This window comes from Nerophis lumbriciformis, linkage group LG15, assembly GCF_033978685.3.
Source record: "Nerophis lumbriciformis linkage group LG15, RoL_Nlum_v2.1, whole genome shotgun sequence".
NCBI lineage: Eukaryota > Metazoa > Chordata > Actinopteri > Syngnathiformes > Syngnathidae > Nerophis > Nerophis lumbriciformis.
The window spans coordinates 45,963,114-45,990,712 of NC_084562.2; the positions used below are offsets into that span (position 1 = coordinate 45,963,114).

General features: G+C 38.9%; 1 protein-coding gene across 2 annotated transcripts in view; it reads left to right on the plus strand.

The window, feature by feature from the left end:
• LOC133616150 (dual specificity mitogen-activated protein kinase kinase 5-like) overlaps positions 1-27,387 on the plus strand; it is a 119,694-nt gene extending 92,307 nt beyond the window's left edge. For both annotated transcript variants that reach the window (XM_061975277.1, XM_072914856.1), the window contains one exon: positions 26,807-27,387. In XM_061975277.1, the coding sequence (XP_061831261.1) occupies positions 26,807-26,935 (129 nt within the window). In that variant the 3' untranslated portion in view covers positions 26,936-27,387. The remainder of the gene's footprint in view (positions 1-26,806) is intronic.
• Positions 27,388-27,599: the final 212 nt, after the last annotated feature.

The window sequence follows — 27,599 nt, forward strand, 5'->3', positions numbered from 1 at the left end:
TGCTTAAGTCAGTGCAGAGTTTGCTCTCGTAAGTGAAATGTGCAACAAAATTATTGAAATGTGCTGTCGTTTGATTTTACGTAAATCTGTACCTGTTTGTACCGATGGAATTTGGTCATTACCTATAAAAGTACAGACATGGGAAATTTCCGTAAAAAAGCAGAAATACGCGCTTTTAAACTTTCATTTTCGTGTGATATAACTTTCGCGTTTTTTTTAAAATGAAATAGCAATAAATGAGATCCAAAAAAATGTGTTGAATTCTCGCCTCAGCCGCAGGTATTTGCTGTTACTCTTGCCTAATCGCTACACTGAGTGAGAGGACGAGGAGACGATCAGGAGCACCGAAAAACAAGCTTGCAAGTTCGCTAACCATCTACCTAGCTTATTTGTTGTCACCTCCATTCGCTCTTAGAGCCGCGACGTTGATGACTGTCTACTTTGGTGCTAATCTTTGGAATTACAATCCGAAAGCTCTTAGTTCCGAACCAGTTGCCCACACTATTTCAGCAGCCGAGCTACTTTTCAAATAACCAAGTCGAGGTGATCTACCTCATCTTCATATATATATATATATATATATATATATATGTCTTAATAAGGTTATCCAAAAAATAGTGCTCGATACCGTAGTAGAGCGCAATATATACATACATATATATATATATATATATATATATATAATGAATATATATTCTATTTGTATATATATTTATATACCGTATTTTTCAAACTATAAGTCGCAGTTTTTTTCATAGTTTGGCCGGGGGTGCGACTTATACTCAGGAGCGACTCATGTGTGAAATTATTAACACATTACCGTAAAATATCAAATAATATTACCGGTATTTAGCTCATTCACGTAAGGGACTAGACCAGGGGTCGGCAACCCGCGGCTCCGGAGCCGCATGCGGCTCTTTGTTCACTCTGATGCGGCTCAGCTGCATACTTGTCGACCCTCCCGATTTTCTCGGGAGATTTCCGGATTTCAGTGCCTCTCGTAGAAAACTCCCGGGATTAATATTTTCCGATTTTCACCCTTACAATAATATTAAGGGTGTGCCATGATGGTACAGCATTTAGCACCCTCTACAATCTGTACAAACTGCGTGCCAGCCCAGCCTCTTGTTGTATGCATCTTCTATTTGCACACACAAGTGACAGCAAGTCATACTTGGTCAACAGCCACACAGGCTACACTGACGGTGGCCGTATAAAACAACTTTAACACTCTTACTAAAAATGCGCCACACTTTGAACTAAAACCAAACAAGAGTGACAAACACATTTCGGGAGAACATCTGCACCTTAACACAACATAAACACAACAGAACAAATACCCAGAATCCCATGCAGCCCTAACTCTTCCGGGCTACATTATACACCCCTGCTACCACCAAACCCCGCCCCCACCCCAACCCTGCTCCCCCACACATCAAACCCCCCCCCCTCCGTGCGTCGGTTGAGGTGGGTGGGGTTTGGTAGCGGGGGGTGTATATTGTAGCCCGGAAGAGTTAGGGCTGCATGGGATTCTGGGTATTTGTTCTGTTGTGTTACGGTGCAGGTGTTTTCCCGAAATGTGTCTGTCATTCTTGTTTGGTGTGGGTTCACAGTGTGGCGCATTATTAGTAAGAGTGTTAAAGTTTTTTATACCGCCACCGTCAGTGTAACCTGTGTGATTGTTGACCAAGTATGCCTTGCTGTCACTTACGTGAGCAAGCAGAAGCTCCATACAACATGTGGCAGGGCCGGCACGCTGGTTGAAGTGGGCGCTAAATGCTGTACCATCACAGCACGTTCGAGATAATAGTTGCCCTGACAAGTATGACGCTGTCAAGCGCCATTCATATAAAACTTGCGGGCTGCACTAACATTCAATTTTCATATTAAGGTGTGTGCCGCGTGTCTGAGACCCTTGGTTTATACATAGCACAAAGCAAAAAAAAAACTTTGTATGCAGTGTTATTTCATTTTAAATTTCAAAAGATTTTTGTGGCTCCCATTGTTTTCTTTAATTTGTGAAACTGGTCAAAATGGCTCTTTGAGTGGTAAACGTTGCCGACCCCTGGACTAGACGTATAAGATTTCATGGGATTTAGCGATTAGGAGTGACATATTGTTTGGTAAACGTATAGCATGTTCTATATGTTATAGTTATTTGAATGACTCTTACCATAATATGTTACGTTAACATACCAGGCACGTTCTCAGTTGGTTATTTATGCCTGATATAACGTACACTTATTCAGCCTGTTGTTCACTATTCTTTATTTATTTTAAATTGCCTTTCAAATGTCTATTCTTGGTGTTGGGTTTTATCAAATAAATTTCCCTCAAAAATGCTACTTATACTCCAGTGCGACTTATATGTGTTTTTTTTCTTCTTTATTATGCATTTTAGGCCGGTGCGACTTATACTCCGGAGTGACTTATACTCCGAAAAATACGGTATATATATATATATATGTATATATATATATATATATATATATATATATATATATATATATATATTTATTTATGACTAATATTTTTTTTACTTATGAAACATGTTTTTTGGTAACATGTTAAAAGTGTTTAATAAGCATGTATCATGTTGTAATTGTAAGCATAAATAAACTCAAACCATAACATATCGACATCCATTGCATTCGGTCTCCCCTAGAGGGGGGGGGGGGGTTACCCACATATGCGGTCCTCTCCAAGGTTTCTCATAGTCATTCACATCGACGTCCCACTGGGGTGAGTTTTTCCTTGCCCTTATGTGGGCTCTGTACCGAGGATGTCGTTGTGGCTTGTGCAGCCCTTTGAGACACTTGTGATTTAGGGCTATATAAATAAACATTGATTGATTGATTGATTGATTCCTTTTTTTCATGAAGACAAGAATATAATTGGTGTATTACCTCATTCTGATGACTTGCATTGATTGGAATCAGACAGGATTCACAGTAGTGCTAAAACTTCCACATTTTCGAATTTACATTGTGGAGGAGAAAAAAAGTCCTAATTTTTGTCCAATACCACATGAAAGTGTTTGGTTTTTGGCATCTTATTTGTCCAGCTTTCATACTAGTTTTTATACACTTTGCAAAAAATACATTGACGGCAAACTCCGTAGCTTGCTAGCTTGTGCACGCTAGCTTTCTGAGACTCCTATTTTGGATAGAGCAGCACTTTTATTGTGAAGACAGGAACTGTGCGGTCGTTTTTTAGGGTTTTGACAGCAGGTGCGGCGCGAGAGTGTTGAAATAAAAAGTGTTTCTCGCCTTCGCGGTAGTCGTTTTTTTCTTTCTACAAAGCTCGCTGCAACCTGCGTTGGGTGCCACGAATGTCAATCAAGTGACGAAAGTGACGTCATAGTGAAGATTGATGAGAGCTAATTTTTAGGACTATTTTTTTAATGCCGACTGGTGATCGACTGACACACCCTACGCCAGGGGTGTCAAACTCAAATACAGAGTGGGCCAAAATTTAAAACTGAACAAAGCCGCGGGCCAAGGTGGAACAAATTAACCTTTTAATAGGAACCCAAACAAGTTGTGCATTAAATATTGAACAAGCAAGGCTTGTATAACTTTATAGTGACATGCAAAATCGAGTTTCAAATAATAATAATAATAATTAGAAAATATCAATGGCATATAAAATACAATTTAAATAAAAATTGAATGCCTCTTTTCTATTTGCAGCCTTCTGAGGTAAATATCAACATTAACTTTTTCCACAGGCTAATAAATTTGAAAATAAAATAATGAATAAACCAACCATTCAGGACTTTACACTGCTCCGTTTGCAACACACTGATCTAATCTGATGTGCCCAAGACAGATACCTGCCATCTTTTCTTGGATGCTAGTTCATTAATGTCGGGGCTCAGGCTTTGAGCTGCGGCATCCTTCATTATCGAACGAAGGTGTTCATTAGTCATTATATCTCGTATTCTACAGTCTTGGGGCCATGCCTTACAGGCACTGCTTTTAACGTCCTCTACGAGCTGACGTCACGTCCGCTTTTCATCCCTTCTAACAAAGTGCCCGCCCAGTCACAAGATATGAAGGCTCCTGTATGCACACACACGTAAATGCAAAGCATACTTCATCAACAGCGATACAGTTTACACTGAGAGTGGCCGTATAAGCAACTTTAAAATTGTTAGAAATATACGCCACACTGTGAATCCACACCAAACAAGAATGACAAACACATTTTGGGAGAACATCCGCACAGTAACACAACATAAACACAACAGAACAAATACCCAGAACCCTTTGCAGCACTAACTCTCCCGGGACGCTACAATATACACCCCCGCTACCTCCAAGTCCCGGAAGAGTTAGTGCTGCAAAGGGTTCTGGGTATTTGTTCTGTTGTGTTTATGTTGTGTTACTGTGCGGATGTTCTGCCGAAATGTGTTTGTCTTTCTTGTTTGGTGTGGATTCACAGTATGGCGTATATTTCTAACAATGTTAAATGTTTTTATACTGGCACCCTCTGTGTAACCTGTATCGCTGAAGATCAAGTATGTGTTGCATTCACTTCTGTATGCGTGCCAAAGCCGCATATATTATGTAACTGAGCCAGCACTCGTTGGACTGGACGAAAAGGGGACGTTACATTTCTCGGGAGGGGCACTGAAATTTGGGAGTCTCCCGGGAGGTTTGGCAAGTATGAGAATTAGCGGTGTACCGCGGCACCGCCGCTGTATATAATCGGCGGGCCAGCTCTAGTGTTAATTTGATATCCCCTCACGGGCCAAGTGAAATTACACAGCGGGCCAAATTTACTACGCGATCGACCAGTAGCTTGCGATCGACATAATGGCCACTCCAGTTATAGTGTTTATTAGTAACCACAGAGAAGGTATATTTTTGACATGATGGATTGCAAACAGAAGTCACAACACCGGACGTATTTTCCCCAAGGGGGCTTGCCTACCGGATAGAGTTGACAAATGGGAAATTGCAATTTTTTGTTCTTTGCATGCATGGTATAGACTTTTTACATGGATATTTGTGTTAAAAAAAACACTAAACATTTTGTAGTACATTACATGGGACATGTAAGTGTCAAAAAGATAGCCAAAAGAGGTTGGTAGATGAGAATAATTTGAAAGGTTAAATATAATGTAGAAATCCACCCAATTGCAGGAAATGTAGTCTGGATTTTTCACATTTTTATTTCTGGGTTTGCGTGGCAGCACTTTGTGCTGTTAGAAACGTTGCTCTTTTTGTTCTCAATTTTCATCTTGTTTTCTCAAAGGGTGCTCACATCCCTGAAAGTACCGTTCGGGTGATTCTGTTTTATTTGGTGTCCTGAGGCAAGATAAACTTGGTAGTTTTTTAGTCAATGCTAGACGTTTGTTCGTGTTGTTCACTGTGGTGTGTACCTGGTTTACTAGTTATACATATAAATGGGAATATTCACAGACATGTCCTATTCAAAAGCAAATCATTTCATTTCTAAACGGATACAAATTAAGATTTAATTGAATGTATTTGTTTATTATATCATAACACTGTACACCATTTACTTCCCCACTGTGGAAGGTGTTCTTTGCTAGATGGTTTTCACACAAGACAGTCATTTGCACGAAGCATCTTTTAACAGCAGGGACATTTTGCTATCTGTTATAACGCCAAGGACAGCAACAGTTACGTCCTTAGAGAGACAGGGGGTGATGTTTTATGTTGTGGGGACACAGCATTGAAAGGTGTAAATGTAGAACTGTCAACGGATAGCAAGTTTGCAGTCTCACACCATAGAAGGCTAAATGGAAACCATGGTCTGACACTCAATGGAAATGTATGTCACAGGACAAATATACTTCTTTAGCAATAGCAGAATACTTTAGGCCAGGGATGTCAAACATGTGACCCGAGGACCGGATCAAGCCCTCGAACAGGTTCAATCCTGCCCGCGAGATGAGTTTGCTAAGTGTAAAGTTGAGCTGCATTTTTTAATTAAATAAACTGCTGTTCCAAATGTGTCCATGGGATGTTGCAATAGCAATTCTGTTTGTCAAGCAAAGAGTTTATACCGGGGCGAGCAAGTATACCAAACAACAGTTACACGGTACAGCGCGGCTGCAACTCCTCCCTCTCGACCCATTTTAAAACAAACAGGGGTAAAGTAAACAATTGGTAACCCCACTTAAAATGCTGCATGAGACACTGCACATTTATATAGTTCTGTAAAAATGCAAATTTACAGAAAGTGAACAGTGTGTGATTTACTGCAATACTGTCAGTCTTTAAAATTTTTATTTTTGGTTTGTTGAAATTGTTCACACATTGCACAGCTTTTATTTTTCTATCAATACACAGTGATGCCTAGTAGTTTCGACCTTAGTTTGTGTGGTTTGTTGAGTTAGCACAGGATTAATATGTGGAAATGACAAATCGGGTAGTTGATGCGTAGAACAGTTTTTATTTATGCCTGATTTAGTTTTTTGTTCAATCCTAAATGGGCTTTGTAGATACACTGAGATTAAGTCTAAATGCATTGTGTTCTCATGGTGTTTTTGAAAGAGTACCAATTTTTTCCTCAAAATTTTTAACTATTCTGAAGTGTTTTTTTAAGAGGATTATTTGTGATATGTACATTTTCAGAATGTGCCTGTTTGATTTTGGGCTGAAGTAAAACAAAGAAAACAATCTGAAGTTGTCGTAGTTGTATTTTTAAGTTATTATGCCATGATTTTACCTGTCTGGCCCATGTAGGAATAGATGTTACTCCATGCGGGGCCCCTGAGTTAAAATTAGTTTGACCCCCCTGCTTTAGGCATTACCGTATTTTTCAGACTATACGTCGCAGTTTTTTTCATAGTTTGGCCGGGGTTGCAACTTATACTCAGGAGCGACTTATGTGTGAAATTATTAACACATAACAGTAAAATATCAAATAATATTATTTAGCTCATTCACGTAAGAGACTAGACGTATAATATTCAATCGGATTTAGCGATTAGGAGTGACCGATTGTTTGGTAAACGTATAGCATGTTCTATATGTTATAGTTATTTGAATGACTCTTACCATAATATGTTACGTTAACATACCAGGCACGTTCTCAGTTGGTTATTTATGCGTCATATAACGTACACTTATTCAGCCTGTTGTTCACTATTCTTTATTTATTTTAAATTGCCTTTCAAATGTCTATTCTTGGTGTTGGGTTTTATCAAATAAATTTCCCCAAAAAATACGACTTATTCTCCAGTGCGACTTATATGTTTTTTTCCTTCTTTATTATGCATTTTCGGCCGGTGCGATTTATACTCCGGACCGACTTATACTCCAAAAAATACGGTAGTTTCTTTGGACTTTCTTTTTGACTGGTCCAGCATTATTTGACAATAATGTTAATTTTCCCTGCTCGCCGTCATTAATGAGTTAATCCAAATTATTATTCTGGTAAAGTGGAGGCTGATTTAATACCGAATTGTTTTTACTCATTTGCAGGGACTTTTTCATCCCCTCCAAAGAAACGGTAGTTTTTCAGTCTATTATTACACATAAGGCCTGACCTAGGCCTGGGCGATATATCGATTTTATCAATTTAGTAAATTAGCTCCGCTGTCACTTCGGTTGTGCCGGTCGTGTCCTTTCTGGCTCAAAGTTGTGTTGCAGCTTTGTATTATTGTATTGTGTCGTTTGTATTTTTTGTGGCTATTACAATCGTGTTGTAGCTAAAACGTTTTGTGTTGTAATTGACCAAATTGTCTTATGGGCACCAGAGATATTCGCCATTTTGGTTTTGATGACACTGCAGACAGATTTGAATGTTTAATGTCCTTATGGGCTGAACTTCATAAAAAGTCTCTTATTCTTAAATCCAATGTTTTCCCTTTTCTAGTAACGATACAATCAATCGATTATTTTTAAAAACGATCTTCCGAAAGTCAAACTTGCCAAGTACAGATTGATTAAGTTGAATCTAAGGAATATAAATCGTTATATCGATTAATCGTTACACCCCTAGTTTTGGCTTTCTTTTAAAAAAAAAAAAAGGTAAAATGTAAATAGACCTTATTAGACACGCTATTTAATTTTTTATTCTGAGATGTTATTTTTTGGCCATATGTCCCAGCCATAGCCTTGCCTATATGTATGTCCTCTTTAGCTCTTTTGTTTCTTCTCCCTGCTATGTGCCCTAGGGTATAAGGTCATGGATGCCTGCCTTTGTAATGCCAGCCTACTGATTGTGTCTCTCCTTCCTTTTTCTCATTCCCTCTTTCTTCCGCACGTTTTACTCTGCTTCCCCATTCCGTCGGCCTCCTGAGTCCATTAAAACTCTTTTACCTATTCAATCTGTATGTTAATGCGCCAAACTACATCGACCTGTTTTGCTTGTGCCACCATTTGCCTTTACTTTTTATCTTATCTACACTTGTGTCCTCTATGCCAAACTTATCAAAAAATATTAGGGATATACAGTATCTATCAAATTACATTAAGTCATTTATTTTTAATATCTTGATATTTACTGTATGTTTTGGACTGACCGTACTCTTGTTATTGATTGTTGATTTGCAACCATGTTACCTTCAGGGCACTTCCAGATTTGACTTGGTGGGCAAACATTTAAACAAAAGTGCAGAGTAACATTATAAACACTACAGTATACGCAGATGTATTAACAGGTCATATGCAAAAAAGCGAGGAACACCAACATGACGTGACAACATAAAAAATGACTGTCAAACGTTTGCAGCATTGTTAGAAACGCTAGTTTTTCAACAGTATTACAGTGGGAATGAAGGTTTGTTGTATTCGAACACATTCGGCAAACTTGCTCCTTGGTGTCGATTCGCTCATCTTGTTCCAAAGGTTTAAAGTGAAATATTCCCACGATGACGCGGTGGAATTTTGCCCTATATAATGCTAGCGGGACAGCGCACAAAGAATCCAAGACACCTAATGAAGAACAAGAGAATTCACCCCTTTGTTTTCATTCCGCTATGGCAGAAACGTGTGCAGCTGCTGAAACCCATGAAAAGCGTGAATTATCTTGAAGCGTGCACATATCAATGCTGGAAAACTTACCGACATTATTTAAATTTTTTGGTCGGTTAATTGACTTGTCAAATATCGGCTCAGGCCTACACTTTGCAATGCAGTCTGCTGAAAATGATGGAAAGTGCCACTCGACATAGCAACTGACACTTTGGCCAAAGTCGGAATTGCCACAATAGTCAACATCTACTGCTGTCTGGCGGCTAAAGTGGATAGTGCACCCCCCGAATTTGTCACGTTTCATGTGTCAGGTGAATTGCGACGTTGGGGTCTTATGAATCCCCTTCCTTCTGTACAGCGGGTGTATAAAACTTTGATGGAAGTGTTGGGATGGTTTTTAATTGAGATGGCCGATAAATGCTTTAAAATGTAATATCGGAAATTATCGGTACCAGTTTCAAAAAGTAAAATTTATGACTTTTTAAAACGCCGCTGTACGGAGTGGTACACGGACATAGGGAGAAGTACAGAGCGGCAATAAACCTTAAAGGCACTGTCTTTGCGTGTCGGCCCAATCACATAATACCTACGGCTTCTCACACACACAAGTGAATTCCATGCATACTTGGTCAACAGCCATACACTGAGGGTGGCCGTATAAACAACTTTAACACTGTTGCAAATTTGCGCCACACTGTGAACCCACACCAAACAAGAATGACAAACACATTTCGGGAGAACATCCGCACCGTAACACAACATAAACACAACAGAACAAATACCCAGAACCCCTTGCAGCACTAACTCTTCCGGGACGCTACAATATACACCCCCAGATACCCCCTAACCCTCCACCTCAACCCCCCCAACACCGCCCACCTCAACCTCCTCATGCTCTCTCAGGGAGAGCATGTCCCAAATTCCAAGCTGCTGTTTTGAGGCATGTTAAAAAAAATAATGCACTTTGTGACTTCAATAATAAATATGGCAGTGCCATGTTGGCATTTTTTTCCCATAACTTGAGTTGATTTATTTTGGAAAACCTTGTTACATTGTTTAATGCATCCAGCGGGGCATCACAACAAAATTAGGCATCATAATGTGTTAATTCCACGACTGTATATATCGGTATCGGTTGATATCAGAATCGGTAATTAAGAGTTGGACAATATCGGAATATTGGATATCGGCAAAAAAGCCATTATCGGACATCTCTAGTTTTTAAGCCCTTTATAGGTAGAATAGAGCGACTCCCAAAGGCTCCGTTGAAAGCGCATTTATTTACTAGTTAGAGGGCACAAAAAAACAGAAAAACATACATATTCTTGTCTTACATAGGGGTTGTGAATGATTGGCAAAATTCCCCCGAAAAAGTGCAGTTTCTTTAAGAAGAAATATTTTTCACTATATTTTAATATCACCCCAAGTGGACTTTTCAAACTATCCGATTGACTTCTTTCTATGAATTGTTGCCTATTGTTCACAATCATTATGAGAGACATTAGCACACGTCTTTTTTTTTTTTAAACGATTTTAAAGATGATAAAAAACGTTTGAAAGATGCGGCTAATGGGGGTCACCGTTGTAACCTTCAAAGCCCTCTAAAACAAAACTTCAACACCCCCCAGCAACGTTTTATATACAAACTGCAAGTCTATGTATAATGTAGTAACAGACACGTTTATAACAATATGTAATATGTTAACAATTTACCGTATTTTGATCATTTTAATCATTTCAATCATTTCCGGGACTGATTTATTCCACACATTGATTTCTGTTTCCATAGCAGCGCACGTCTGACTTCTGGCAACATGTGTGTTCCTACTTCCGGGATCAAACACGAGTGTGTTTTCTAATCATGGCAGACTTGGTAACAGACCACAAAGATGACTATTTGAGGATTAACAACCTTCTACTTTTGAGGCTAAATATACTGCTGCTTATAGAAGCGAGCACGAAGGAAGAGTGAGACGTTAAAGCAGACGAAAGCCGGGAGAGGGGGATGAACGTGTTTTTGACTCTATAAATATGGACATTGGAGGCAAGCTGTTTTGACATAAATGGATTGCTTACCTAAAATCAACAGGGAACGTCCCCGGCCAGCTGGACCAGATGAACAACTGTCCATCGAGTGAGTCACTTTAATATCGATCATGATACATGCAGCACACCATGCGTGTTAGTACAAACCTCGTTTCCATATGAGTTGGGACATTGTGTTAGATGTAAATTCAAACGGAATACAATGGTTTGCAAATCATTTTCAACCCATATTCAGTTGAATATGCTACAAAGACAACATATTTGATGTTCAAACTGATAAACTTTTTTTTTTTTGCAAATAATCATTAACTTTAGAATTTGATGCCAGCAACACGTGACAAAGAAGTTGGGGAAGGTGGCAATAAATACTGATAAAGTTGAGGAATGCTCATCAAACACTTATTTGGAACATCCCACAGGTGTGCAGGCTAATTGGGAACAGGTTGGTGCCATGATTGGGTAGAAAAACAGCTTCCCCAAAAATGCTCAGTCTTTCACAAGAAAGGATGGGGTGAGGTACACCCCTTTGTCCACAACTGTGTGAGCAAATAGTCAAACAGTTTAAGAACAACGTTTCTCAAAGCGCAATTGCAAGAAATTTAGGGATTTCAACATCTAAGGTCCATAATATCATCAAAAGGTTCAGAGAATCTGGAGAAATCACTCCACGTAAGCGGCATGGCCGGAAACCAACATTGAATGACCGTGACCTTCGATCCCTCAGACGGCACTGTATCAAAAACCGACATCAATCTCTAAAGGATATCACCACATGGGCTCAGGAACACTTCAGAAAACCACTGTCACTAAATACATTCCGTCGCTACATCTGTAAGTGCAAGTTAAAGCTCTACTATGCAAAGCGAAAGCCTTTTATCAACAACATCCAGAAACGCCGCCGGCTTCTCTGGGCCCGAGATCATCTAAGATGGACTCATGCAAAGTGGAAAAGTGTTCTGTGGTCTGCGAGTCGACATTTCAAATTGTTTTTGGAAATATTCGACATCGTGTCATCCGGACCAAAGGGGAAGCGAACCATCCAGACTGTTATCGACGCAAAGTTCAAAAGCCAGCATCTGTGATGGTATGGGGGTGCATTAGTGCCCAAGGCATGGGTAACTTACACATCTGTGAAGGCACCATTAATGCTGAAAGGTACATACAGGTTTTGGAACAACATATGCTGCCATCTTAGTGCCGTCTTTTTCATGGACGCCCCTGCTTATTTCAAGACAATGCCAAGCCACATTCAGCACATGTTACAACAGCGTGGCTTAGTAAAAAAAGAGTGCGGGTACTTTCCTGGCTCGCCTGCAGTCCAGACCTGTCTCCCATCGAAAATGGGAAGCGTAAAATACGACAGTGGAGACCCCGGACTGTTGAACGACTGAAGCTCTACATAAAACAAGAATGGGAAAGAATTCCACTTTCAAAGCTTCAACAATTAGTTTCCTCAGTTCCCAATCGTTTACTGAGTGTTGTTAAAAGGAAAGGCCATGTAACACAGTGGTGAACATGCCCTTTCCCAACCACTTTGGCACGTGTTGCAGCCATGAAATTCTAAGTTAATTATTATTTGCAAAAAAAAATAAAGTTTATGAGTTTGAACATCAAATATCTTGTCTTTGTAGTGCATTCAATTGAATATGGGTTGAAAAGGATTTGCAAATCATTGTATTCCGATGAGGTGGCGACTTGTCCATGGTGTACCCCGCCTTCCGCCCGATTGTAGCTGAGATAAGCTCCAGCGCCCCCCGCGACCCCAAAAGGGAATAAGCGGTAGAAAATGGATGGATGGATGTATTCCGTTTATATTTATATCTAACACAATTTCCCAACTCATATGGAAACGGGGTTTGTACAACTACAGCACATACGTTGTCTGGCTTGCTCAACTGTGTACGAACAAAAGCTAAAATGTGGGCTAATACCGGTACTTTACGGATACTGTAATATAATTGTTCATGTTTTTCACTGTACCAATTTGTGCCGTATCGCAGAGTTGTGCATTATAATAATATCTCTTGCCGTAGTTAGCTTTTACGACTAATAACAAAGCATGCCGATGTGTTACGAGGCTAGAAAAAGAGTTCCTCAGTGGTCGCTCTTACAATAACAAGGTCGCTACAGCTTGGTTATTTTACCGGTTACGGGACATAAATGAAGTACGGTTTTTAAATGCATTTGTAAAGTGATTTAGAGGTAGAATTGATTGCTCCCATTAGCTGCTTTGCTACCCACAGAGAAGGAGCCGATTGCTATTTGTTAGAAAGCGAAAAAAAAACTACAAAACTTTTGTCTACTTGTCTCTTATAATAACTGTGAACGATGGGCAAAACTCCCCAAAAAAGTACAGTTCCCCTTTAAGTCCGAGGCATAAACAACCAGACATGACGTCACGTGCGTCCCAGTGATACACGGTATGTGAACTTGCTGTAACCTGGGTTCTCAAATTGGATCCTGAAACTGGGCTAAGATGTGCATTTGTTAGTCACAGGTATTTGGAAAGATTTGAGGTCCAGTTATTCAAGCTGAATCAGTCATCATTTATCTTGTGCTCATACTGTAAAAAAAAAAGTGTTATTCTATCAATTTATACAAGTCTAAGCTTTTGTTTTGATTGTGTGCTGAGCCATCTTAGTGGAAAGTGAGTGTTTTTCACCCCTTATCCTAATGCATTTTTAATTGTGGACACCCTATCCTGTCGTCATAAGTTAATGACATTGCCCAGTTAAGGAAACTTTCCATTGGCCAGCCTCCAGGAGCTTAACTGCTGGGAGTTGATGATCAGGTGCCTTTGCCTCTAAGCGGACTGCCCTCTCCTTCATTCTGCTTAAAAACAATGCCTTATTTGAGCATATATTAGACAAGATAGTAATGCAATTGTTTTGTCTGTGTGCTTATTTTTTTTTATAAAGGCCAGGGAAAAAAACAACCATTGGGATTAAGATGGTTACAATTTTTGATTGTGTTTTGATTGACATGTCATCGCTTCCTCCCCCATCTCCCTCCTCATCATTCCCTAGCCAGCAGCCTTCACACAGCCTTTTAGCACCCTTGTCCATGCAACCTCCCCCAATTCTTCTCTATTCATTGGTTTGCACATAGACAATTTTTGTGCCCCTCCTTCAACCCGAGACACCAGATGAGCCCCAGTGATTTTCACAAAAGACTCCCTTCCGTGTCTGCCCGTCAGCCAACAAAAACACATATTCTGTTTTAATATGCAGCATATTTTGTATCCACAGTAGCTGTTTTTGAACAAGCCAGTGAAGCCTAAATATGCCATGAAGATTTTTAAGCACATTGTTTTGGCATTTTAATTCACAACTGTGTTTTTTTTTAATGAAAATGAAAATGTTTTAAAATGATAGTTCTGGAAAAGAACGGTGTTATCATTCCTGTGTAAATATGTAAAAAGACGCAACAAGTGGAGGATGTGGTCATGTGAGAGTTTGCCATATCAACATGTGTGCTGTGCAACATAATTAGCTTGATAACACTTCTCGAGTCAAGTGTACAATTACTTTTACCAGCAGGGAAAAGTGAGTCAAGCCCTCAAAGTTCTGCAAATGTTTTATCACATTTTTTCATGAGACAACACTGAAGAAATGACATCTTCAGGGCTGTCAAGCTTCAGAAAATGACAAGAGTGAGACTTTAGTGGCATGATAAGTTTGAAAAGAATTGGACCTTTTTTAACACCGATTCGGCCTGTTTTAACATCAATTTATACCTTAAGACTGGTGTCCTCACCTCCAGCAGCTCTCCCTGCACTGTGGCCTCCTAATGCTAGTCTTAATTAACCAGAAATCAGATATGAAAATCATATCCACTGTTTTCTCTGCTGGCTCTTTTGTGGCATCATCTGCATCAGTGTTCTCAATTTGTATGTCTTCTACAGCTCTGTCTTCAAACTCTTCTGACCTCTCTTATCTTCCAGTGTTGCCAACTCCTCATTAAGGAAAGTAGCTATTGTCAAATATATTGTACATACAAATACACATATACTCACATTCACACCGTTATTCATACATACATACATACATACATACATACATAGGTACCTACGCTCCCACATACATACACAAATACAGTACATACCTATATACTCAAAGTTCGTACATCCACACGCACATCCACGGTACAAACATACATATACACATACTGTACATATACATTCACTGTACAAACATACATATACACATACTGTACATATACATTCACTGAACAAACATACATATACACATTCTGTACATATACATACATACATACACTCATGCACATAATCACGTTTCATCAAACATATATTAATATTGTTACCCTAGGGGAAACTGGGTAACACATGGCACACAGACAAAGCTTAACCTATTGTTACTATAACAATCTACAAGGTTAATATAGGCTGCTTCTCTTTCTTCCCCTCCATTTTTCGGTATTCATTTTGTATCTCTAGTTATCATTACGTATATGTATTGTTGCATTTGAACAACTGTATTGTTGATAATAGAGGTAAATTATTGGTATTGTTCATTATCAATAGCGCTATCTCTATTGGTATTTGTAATGCTCCATTTGTAGTGTGATAATGCTCATTGTCATTTCTGTATTATTATTTATTTCGCTAACTGCTTCTTTGCTGTCACTTTTACCATCATATTTGTACATGTCGTATGTGCTGACGTTGCTCTATTGTTGTTGTTGTTGTTGTTGTTATTGTTGTGTTTGCTGTTGTTGTTGTTGTTGTCTCTCTGTCTAATCCCCCCCTTGTCCCCACAATTTCCCCCTCTGTCTTCCTTTTTTTTCTCTTTCTATCCCCTCCTGCTCCGGCCCGGCTGCACCAAATGATAATATAAATACTTTCAATAAAGTCAAATACAAATAAGGCAACAAGAGAAGTATCCAACACTTCTCTTTTGTAACGTAAATATGAACAGCCGATATGGGCATATACATCAACTATATGATTTGCCTGAGAAGCTGGACAGGACAAAAAAAACAATAATAAGGAAAGTAGCTATTGGCTGTCATAAAAGTTGCTAGAAGTTGCTAGATGACATCATTGTCTCATTTGGATAATTGATTACAATGGATGCTGTCGGAGAGGAATAATGTAGTGGGGACAATAAAAGTGAGTTAAAAAATGCAATAATTGTAAATTCATTTTCTTCTGTTGATTCATAGTTATATATATAATTTTGTTTTACATCGTTAAATGTTAAACCATCAAATTTTATCAAAAGATTGAAGGCTTGTGATATTCACAAACTAACCAAATCTTCACTAGCCATAACATGAATGACAGGTTTGTTTTTATTAGAAGCGTGACAGTGATGAATCATTTACTTTAATCTTACATGGTAAACCAAGGCAGAAACAGCAGCAGCTTTACACAGAGCAGGTGTGCGTCTCCTCTCTGCTCGGGCTGTAATGGGATGGAAATGTATTGTCATCGCCCCACATCTTTGGAACTCTTTACCACCAGACCTTCGTAACTTAGATTCAATATCCCTCTTCAAATCAAGACTCAAAACACACCTATTTCTGACTGCCTATTCATTATAATCATATTTTCTTCTCTATCTTTGTTGTTGTTGTTTTTTATCCAATTTGATTTTACTGTTGTGATTTTGTACGGTGTCCTTGAGTGCCCAGAAAGGCGCCTTATGAATAAAATGTATCATTATTATTATTATTATTATTGCACTTAAACGTACAACAAAATGTGTTTTTACTCATGTTTAAATAACTTTTACTGCAAACAAATATCGACTCCAAATCAAATCAGCCTCCTTGACTACTAATATTTGGTATTGGTCCTGGAAAAAACACATCAGTCGATCTCTAGTGTTGAAGATCGTCTGTAAAACATAATCTATAACAATTCTGACCAAAGAACCACCATTAGATGTTATGTAGTCCACAAGAAAGTATATTTTAAATGTTGAAAATAAATCATTACTGTATTTTTCGGACTATAAGCCGCAGTTTTTTTCATAGTTTGGCCGGGCTCCAGTGCGATTTATATATGTTTTTTTCCTTCTTTATTATGCATTTTCGGCAGGTGCGACTTATACTCCGGTGCGACTTATACGCCGGTGCGACTTATACTCCGAAAAATACGGTATATGACTCATTTAAGATTCCAGTCCATTGACTTTCCATCCCTAACTTTTCAGCTTTAGTGTTGGAGAAAAAAGTGTGTGTTTTTCTCCTGATATAGACCACCAGAAGCAAACCTTGGGATATAATGTGGTTGTCTGAGATCCATGCATGTCTAGTTTTAATTAAAACAATTCCAGTCTGAACAATAATTCCATAGCAGCAGTGATGTTTGGCATGTTTACCATTTAAAGGCATCTGTGAGTCTCTGGTTGGTCGAGATCGGCAACAACCACATCAGTTATAACTGGTTTATGCTGCTTCATCGAGTCGTCCCCGCATGAAATGCTGGCTCGCTTGCCCCCGATGACGGTTTTCCACAAAAAAGCTGACCTCCCATCTCGGCAACATTGTGATTTGTTGTTTTTTTGCACATGATTTCCTGTGTTGAGAACACCTAAAGCTCACTTTCACAAGCACACTCATCTCCAATTTAAGATTCCAAATAAAAGTCACTGCAGAACTTCAAAAGAATCACAACACTGTCGAAAAGGATGGTCGTAGTGATTATGCAGCAGCATAACCAAACTTCAGAAGTTTCTCATATTACATAACTTCTCATCAATCCTGTTTCTTCACAAGGTCAACCTATCATTGCACCTCATACGTGTTCCTCATGTGTATTGTCAGATCTCTTCCGTCCAACCTAAACTTTGCTGTCAGCACCTTCACTCCAAAATGCTTTCACGTTTCACCCATGGGCATTTCCTGACAAAAGTCCCATTCACACATACCAGCGTACTGCAATATGGCACGCCATTGGAACATTAGTCAAGTTTCACAGTTTTGTCCACTTTTCTCCATTTTAAGAAGCCAGACTTTTTTTTTTTAGGTCAGCTCCTAAAACCGATTGATCCTAAATATTCTCCTTTTCTCCTACCAGATCTAGTAATGAATGGCACAGCATCATTGACCACTCTGGCTTTCATGAACATTAATACTTTAAAGTTTTAATGAGGGTCGATAGCAAAAGTCAAGAAATAGTGAACACATTTGTGACTATTATCGGTGGCAGTATTTTCCTATGTTAGATTTGTATTATGTTAATTTTCACTTTCCTGGCACAATGATGCTGTGGAGAGTTCGAAAGTTGACTAAAAATCCCACACAAGCAACTTCCACTGTGCTAGTTCTTGAGCAAATCTGCTCTTAATCGGCCGAATCAGCCAAAAATGTCACAACCTAGTTGCTGTACAGTGTCCAAATATTAAACATTTAAGTATGAGGAAGTGCATTCTAATAAACATACATTGAACGCATCATATGATGCTTGAACGCATCATATTTATCCCCTCAACTCCCCCCAAAATGGATTAACTCGCTGGAATAAAAAAGACAATATAACATACATCCATAAACGTGGATGCATATGAAAAAGTGCAATATATTTATCTGTACAGTAACCTATTTATTTATTTATATATGCACCTTATTGCTTTTTTATTCTGCACTACCATGAGCTGATGTAACGAAATTTCATTCTTATCTGTACTGTAAAGTTCAAATTTGAATGACAATAAAAATGAAGTCTAAGTCTAATTAGTACCAATTAGCCATATATGCAAGAACCAGTGCTAAACAGTTTCTGTTGGCAAATGGTGATTTAGCGCTCTCGTTATTCTCTATAACACCAATCTTGTTTTGCTATTTTGTTTTGCATTTTGTTAAACTTGCCTTAAAGTCTTTTTAATTTCTCCTGAGCATATTAACCATACAATTATTTAAAATAGCATTAATTAATCTTGGATTCAACATATCTCTTTTAAAGACCCTAAACAATTAAAGAGTCAGATAGAATTTCCCTAGGGTTTGGGCATATTCTATTTCAGTGTGAGGCTTGCAGGTGATTATCCCGTTTTGATGTAGCCCGGTGGTGAGTAATGTGACTAAAAGAGTCATTTCCCTATCAAAAGGAACACCTTTAATGACCTGACTAATTAAAGAGCCCCTATCATATAAAGTTGCGCTTAACATTATTCAAAGCTCATAGTAATTGTATTACTTGTATTTGCAATGAATACATCACTATTGTATGTTGCATAAATTAATTTGCTAAGTTTCTCTTCCAGTGGGGAAAGATTATATGTGATTATTAATTAATAGTGTCGTGTTAAGAACTACTACATGTGTTTATCATGTGTCCATCCATACAAGCCTGACCAAATATCACTTTACGAACTAAGCATTTAGTAACAAATCAACTGAACCAGTCCTGGCGTTAATGCCCAGTTACCAGTTGATTCAGTCCAGTTTGGAGTCGTTACTATTAGAGATGTCCGATAATGGCTTTTTTGCTGATATTCCAATATTGTCCAACTCTTAATTACCGATTCCGATATCAACCGATACCGATATGTACAGTCGTGGAATTAACACATTATTATGCCTAATTCTGTTGTGATGCCCTGCTGGATGCATTAAACAATGTAACAAGGTTTTCCATAATAAATCAACTCAAGTTATGGATAAAAATGCCAACATGGCACTGCCATATTTATTATTGAAGTCACAAAGTGCTTTTTTTTTTATTTTTTCTAACATGCCTCAAAACAGCAGCTTGGAATTTGGGACATGCTCTCCCTAAGAGAGCATGAGGTTGAGGTGGGCGGGGTTGGGGGGGAGCGGGGTAGAAGTTGGGGGTGGTAGGAGGTAGCGGGGGGTGTATATTGTAGCGTCCCGGAAGAGTTAGTGCTGCAAGGGTTTCTGGGTATTTGTTCTGTTTTGTTTATGTGGTGTTACGGTGCGAATGTTCTCCCGAAATGTGTTTGTCATTCTTGTTTGGTGTGGGTTCACAGTGTGGCGCATAACAGTAACAGTGTTAAAGGCCTACTGAAACCCACTACTACCGACCACGTAGTCTGATAGTTTATACATCAATGATGAAATCTTAACATTGCAACACATGCCAATACAGCCGGGTTAGCTTACTAAAGTGCAATTTTAAATTTCGCGCGAAATATCCTGCTGAAAACGTCTCGGTATGATGACATCAGCGCGTGACGTCACGGATTGTAGAGGACATTTTGGGACAGCATGGTGGCCAGCTATTAAGTCGTCTGTTCTCATCGCAAAATTCCACAGTATTCTGGACATCTGTGTTGGTGAATCTTTTGCAATTTGTTCAATGAACAATGGAGACAGCAAAGAAGAAAGCTGTAGGTGGGAAGCGGTGTATTGCGGCAGGTGTTGTGCCGGATAACGCACCCCCGCCGTAGAATGCACCCCTTGACTGTTGTGCCGGATAACACAGCCGGTGTTTCATTGTTTACATTCCCGAAAGATGACAGTCAAGCTATACCATTGGCCTGTGGAGAACTGGGACAACAGAGACTCTTACCAGGAGGACTTTGAGTTGGATACGCAGACACGGTACCGTGAGCACGCATGCAGCTGCGGCTTCCAAACATTTGATCGCTTGCCCATACGTGCGTGCCGCTATGTGCATGTCACGTACGTAACTTTGGGGACTTTGGGGAAATATGTGTGCTGTATGAACTTTGGGGAGGTGAACGGTATTTTGGGCTGTGGGATTGAGTGTGTTGTGCAGGTGTTTGAGTTGTATTCGCGGGTTATATGGACGGGAGGGGGGAGGTGTTTGTTATGCGGGATTAATTTGTGGCATATTAAATATAAGCCTGGTTGTGTTGTGGCTAATAGAGTATATATATGTCTTGTGTTTATTTACTGTTTTAGTCATTCCCAGCTGAATATCAGGTCCCACCCGCCTCTCACAGCATCTTCCCTATCTGAATCGCTCCTACTGCCCTCTAGTCCTTCACTCTCCCTTTCCTCATCCACAAATCTTTCATCTTCGCTCAAATTAATGGGGAAATCGTCGCTTTCTCGGTCCGAATCGCTCTCGCTGCTGTTGGCCATGATTGTAAACAATGTGCAGATGTGAGGAGCTCCACAACCTGTGACGTCACGCTACTCGTTTGCTACTTCCGGTACAGGCAAGGCTTTTTTTATCAGCGACCAAAAGTTGCGAACTTTATCGTCGATGTTCTCTACTAAATCCTTTCAGCAAAAATATGGCAATATCGCGAAATGATCAAGTATGACACATAGAATGGACCTGCTATCCCTGTTTGAATAAGAAAATCGCATTTCAGTAGGCCTTTAATGTTATTAGTATAAATCAGGATCAAGGTTAAGTTATTCTTTGTTGTAGGTTGATCTGTAGTTCTTTCTTTTTAACTTTTTTGCTTTATTTAATGGTATTCAGAGGTTTACTTATAACAATTGTATAGACAAATGCTACTATTAATGGTCGCGGCCTAAAGTGGGGGGTCGCAAAATATTTTCTTCTTCCTTGGAGGGGCGTAACAGAAAATTATTAAGAATCACTGACGTAATCCAAGGAAAAACAAACACAATTTGTAACCATCTTTTTGCTAAAAGTTTATTCTTAGTTGCCTTGAATTGGAGCTTGAATATCAACACATTTTTTTTCCCTGTGTGTAAAAGACTTCATGCTGCCTTTGTCAGAAAATGTTAAGAACATCTTTGTGCCACATCTGTTTTGAGCACAGCCTTTCGTCGGTCGCCTGTTAACAGAGTAGACAGTCTTTCACTTTTTTTTAGGAATTGTTGTTGACAGATTCATTTAAACCCACCAGCCACTGGGTTGTTTTACTAATTGGATAACCAGATGGCATAGAGAAAATTCATGGTCAGCTTTGATTCAGTTGTCTCATTTACAACCTCCTCCACTCTCACCTTTTGACCTCTGACCCCCCTCACTGGAGACGATGGTCTCCCAGATGAGGTGAGTGACTATTGTCATTGAGACCTTGCACATCTGTGTTTGACTCTGTCAGCCTGTGTGAAAGCTGTCGCCATTAAACAAGACAGGGTACCGGTCACTGTTTGCGAAATTAGATGTGAAAACAATTTAGATCACATATAGACACTTTCAAAAGATGTTACTAAACTCGTTTACGGCCTGTCAAGCAGATCAATAAAGCCAATAAACACATTTTTCCCGAATGGCCTGACACGACATAATGACTATAAAGTGTAATCGGTTGGACTTAAATATTTAAGACCATTTAATCATTTTTCCCTTTGATTTATTTGTGGTTCTTTATGATTTTTTTATATTTATTATTTGCGCATTCAAGCTGTTAATGGTAAAATTGATCATAAAAGATACTGCGCATTGGGCAGTGAAACCATATATCAGAAAGAAAATAATGAGTGCAGACAACTTTATAGCTCCTTCTGTTCATTTAGTCATTGATGGGTTAGACTAGAATGAGGTATTGAAAGTGGTCTATATCTTCTAAATACTCTTGACATGATTTGATTTAGTAGTTCAGGCCTCTTTGCCTTAATCAACATACAGTAGTTTTACTATGTTGTTATTTTGTAGACCACATACAGTTTTTGTTTGTGATCCCATCCAAAAGGTCTGACAAAGACCGAATTGTCAGAAAACTTAAGCATGTTTGACCGTAAAAAATCATGTAAATCCAACTAATCACCCAAAAATAATAACACAAAAAGATCATTATAGTTTTAATTGCAAAAAATAATGTAAAATACACATGAACATTTACTTTCACCTTTATTTAAGACTTGTTGGCAATGGTGGCAAATAATGGAGAGGGGAGACCCATGTGTACGCCAACATTGTACTTTGCTAAGAGTTCTTTTTTTTAATTTCAATAGTGTTTCTCACTTTCTTCATTAAAGTACTGGCAGTCACAACTTTGTTTAGCCCTTTTGTGGCTTATTTTGCAGTAATACTGAATAAAAAAAAAGCACAGAGATTGAGTCATCAACACGTGGGATTCTTTGTTCAGGCACTCACACAATGATACACAAGGAAACGGACTACATTGGAACCTGGATTTACGAACTGAATTGGTTTTTGAATATGGTTCGTAAATTGAAAAGTTCATATAGTGAAGCAAAGTTCCCCATAAGAAACAATGTAAACATGAATAATTAATTGATTGATTGAAACTTTTATTAGTAGATTGCACAGTACAGTACATATTCCGTACAATTAACCACTAAATGGTAACACCCGAATAAGATTTTCAACTTGTTTAAGTCGGGGTCCACGTAAATCAATTTATGGTAGTTTGTTAGTAATCGACAAAAGTCCCTATTTTAGTAAAAGAATGCCCCCATTGAAGACACTATATTTTGTATATGTCAAACCAACGTAACGAGGGGGCGATGGATCAACAATCTCTTTATTATCAAAACAACAACAGCATTCTGAACTGTCAAAGCGTGCATACACACAAAAAGCCCCTTTGGTGCTCTCAGAAACATTAACAACCATGTTGCTACAATAAGAAAACAAAGTGAAAACTTCTTAACCTTGCTGTTGTGAATGTTTGTGGCATGCACTTGACATGAGGAGGTGAACGCTTTCAAGGCAGAGACATTAAAGGGGAACATTATCACCAGATCTATGTAAGCGTCAATATATACCTTGATGTTGCAGAAAAAAGACCATATATTTTTTTAACCGATTTCCGAACTCTAAATGGGTGAATTTTGGCGAATTAAACGCCTTTCTAATATTCGCTCTCGGAGCGATGACGTCACAACGTGGCGTCACATCGGGAAGCAATCCGCCATTTTCTCAAACACCGAGTCAAATCAGCTCTGTTATTTTCCGTTTTTTCGACTGTTTTCCGTACCTTGGAGACATCATGCCTCGTCGGTGTGTTGTCGGAGGGTGTAACAACACGAACAGGGACGGATTCAAGTTGCACCAGTGGCCCAAAGATGCGAAAGTGGCAAGAAATTGGACGTTTGTTCCGCACACTTTACCGACGAAAGCTATGCTACGACAGAGATGGCAAGACACTCAAAGCAGATGCATTTCCAACGATAAAGTCAAAGAAATCTGCCGCCAGACCCCCATTGAATCTGCCGGAGTGTGTGAGCAATTCAGGGACAAAGGACCTCGGTAGCACGGCAAGCAATGGCGGCAGTTTGTTCCCGCAGACGAGCGCGCTAAACCCCCTATCGACCCTAGCTTCCCTGGCCTTCTGACATCAACTCCAAAACTGGACAGAGCAGCTTTCAGGAAAAGAGCGCGGATGAGGGTATGTCTACAGAATATATTAATTGATGAAAATTGGGCTGTCTGCACTCTCAAAGTGCATGTTGTTGCCAAATGTATTTCATATGCTGTAAACCTAGTTCATAGTTTTTAGTTTTCTTTAATGCCAAACAAACACATACCAATCGTTGGTTGGAAGGCGATCGCCGAATTTGTCCTCGCTTTCTCCCGTGTCGCTGGCTGTCGTGTCGTTTTCGTCGGTTTTGCTTGCATACGGTTCAAACCGATATGGCTCAATAGCTTCAGTTTCTTCTTCAATTTCGTTTTCGCTACATGCCTCCACACTACAACCATCCGTTTCAATACATTCGTAATCTGTTGAATCGCTTAAGCCGCTGAAATCCGAGTCTGAATCCGAGCTAATGTCGCTATAGCTTGCTGTTCTTTCCGCCATGTTTGTTTGTGTTGGCTTCACTATGTGACGTCACAGGAAAATGGACGGGTGTTTATAACGATGGTTAAAATCAAGCACTTTGAAGCTTTTTTTAGGGATATTGCGTGATGGGTAAAATTTTGAAAAAAGCTTCGAAAAATATAATAAGCCACTGGGAACTGATTTTTAATGGTTTTAACCATTCTGAAATTGTGATAATGTTCCCCTTTAAGCAGAGAAGAGAGCGCAGACAGAGGCATATTTGCTGTGATTAACAAGTTTGTAAACTAAAAAGTTCACATATAGAGGGGTTTTTAAATCAAGGTTTTCCTGTACTTTGTTACACGCAGTGTTTGGATGTACGATAACTAAGTTTTTACCGAAATGTTCATGTGAAAAACCACACAAAAATTGGCACATACGAAAATTAAGATACCACTGGACTGTATGCAGAAATATTAGATTTTGACTTGATTTGAATTCATAGTTCCGGACATTCACCTCAATCAACAAAGTTCAACTAGATGTTACTATTTTGTAGAGCAAATAGTATTTGATTTGACTGTCTTCTTAGAAAAGAAGCCAAACCTTTTCTGAATTCAATCTAGGGTTGTACGGTATACCGGTACTAAAAAAGTATCGCGGTACTAATGAATTAAAAACAATACTATACTGTAGGAGGATACAATAGCTCACCGCTAACAACAAGCGAGTGCTCCTCAATGTAAACAACTGCCATGGGTTGGATCTACACCTGACATTCACTGTAATGATACCAAGTACAAGAGTGCATTTACTCAATACTACAATGATTGCATCTATATTTTTTATGGTCACAAAATCCTTTTTCCTTTTTTAAAATTTATATTTCCGTATTTCCTTGAATTGCCGCTGGGTATATAGTATGCGCATGCCTCGATTTACCGCCGGGTCAAACTCGTTTTGCAAAATAATTAGCGCATGCCTAGAATTACCGCCGGGTCAGAATTACCGCCGGGTCAAACTCGTTTCGCAAAATAATTAGCATATGCCTAGAATTACCGCCGGGACAAACTCGTTTCGCAAAATAATTAGCGTATGACTAGAATTACCGCCGGGTAAGTCACGTACCTACTACGTTTTATATAATTGCAATTCTTATTATTAATATTGTGTTAGTTTGTAGTGGTGGAGAGCTGACTTTTGTTGTTGGAGTTGCGTCTTTCAAAGCGCTTTATTTTGAAAAAATGTTTTATTAATATAGCTACGTGTGTCAAATATGAGTCATTTTGATGCAGTTGTACGAGTAACATTTCAGAGATAAATCATGAGCTAAGAAAACCTGCTAACAGGCGGTAATAATGTTATTTTAATTGCCTTTTCAGACCCAAACAAAAAGAACTCCCGGGATGATTCATTGTGCTTTAAATTTTATTGCGGCATTAAGCAATGTCATGATGGTGTCCTTACATCACACTCAAATTTATAAGCGCATGCCTAAATTTACCGCATGCCTTTGGTAAGCGCCGGAGTGAGAAGAGGTTTTAAATTAATTACCGCCCGGGTGCTAATTCAAAGAAATACGGTATGTTTATTAACTCGGGATGTACATCCCTGGACACATGAGGACTTCAAATATGACCAATGCATGACCTTCTAACTTCTTGGTATCGATACCCAAATTTATGGTTTCATCCAAAACTAATGTAAAGCATCCAAACGACAGAATAATGTGTTTATTGCATTTTAACACAAGTGTAAATGGAATATGTTAAAACAGAAAATAACCAGATATTAACAGTAAATGAACAAGTAGATTAATAATACATTTTCTACCACTTGTCCCTCATAATTTTGACAAAATAATAGAATGAGAAAAGACACGATATGTTACTGCATACGTCAGCAGCCAAATTAGAAGCCTTTTTTTACAAGTATGTTCACTATTTTATTTAAGATCAAAATTGTTCTTTGATTGCAATAAGAAACATATGTTTAATGTGACCATAAGATTTTTTGGTTAAAATTGCCGTTTGTTGTGGTGCCCTTCATTTAGAAAAGTAATGAAAAGTATTGAAACACATTTTGGTACCGGTACCAAAATACTGGTATTGGGAAAACCCTAAATCAATCACAGAAGCAATAACACTTCCCTGAAAACCCCCTTGTTTAATAACAATTGTGCTTTCTTCTTTTTAGGATCATTCCTTCATTGTACAATACAATGATGGAAATGCAGAGGTTGTGTCCATGTGGGTTTGTTGCTGTTTGGAAGAGAGACGAGCGCAGCAGGCTGAAGGTCGTAACTTACGCCATGATGGACCATGATATTTTGAGCCAAGCTCTTGAACCCCGAGAGGCTTCAAGGTCATGTACTCTATTTCCATATGCACTCTGAAAATGACCCAACACACACGGATGGAAATCACGACATACTTGAGACTTGGTGCATCACTTTTGCGCAGTGGCAAGAGCTCACATCCTTTGGATCGCTTCCTAGGCTTTGAATTTGGAGTGGAGACCCCTCCGGCAACGGTCTTCTTCTGCAGGAAAGGTGAAAAGAGATCAATGAAGGTAGCATCAACATTTATGATCACAATATGCTGACACTGTTTGTGGTGTTGTCTTAGAAAAGTGTCTTGGCAACCCATTAAGTGAATGTTCAAGTGCTTGCTTGTGACGAGGTCATTCCCTTGCCCATGTTACCAGTGGTGTCATCGATTGCTTCAGATCATGTCTGGAGTAGCAAGATTTTAGGACTAAATACAGGCGGTCCTCGTTTGATGATTGTGAAATGATCTTCTACTTAGTAATAGGTAAGCAGGGTAGTGGTATCATTATTGAGGCGTTCTCATTCCAATAAGCCTTTCTCTCCCTCCTCCCATTCCAGTTTTCTCTCTTTTACTGTTTCATTTAATTCCTGTATTCTATGTATTCTTTTTATGACTGTATTTTATGTGTATTAATTTAGGTCTAGGTTCCCATCGCTATC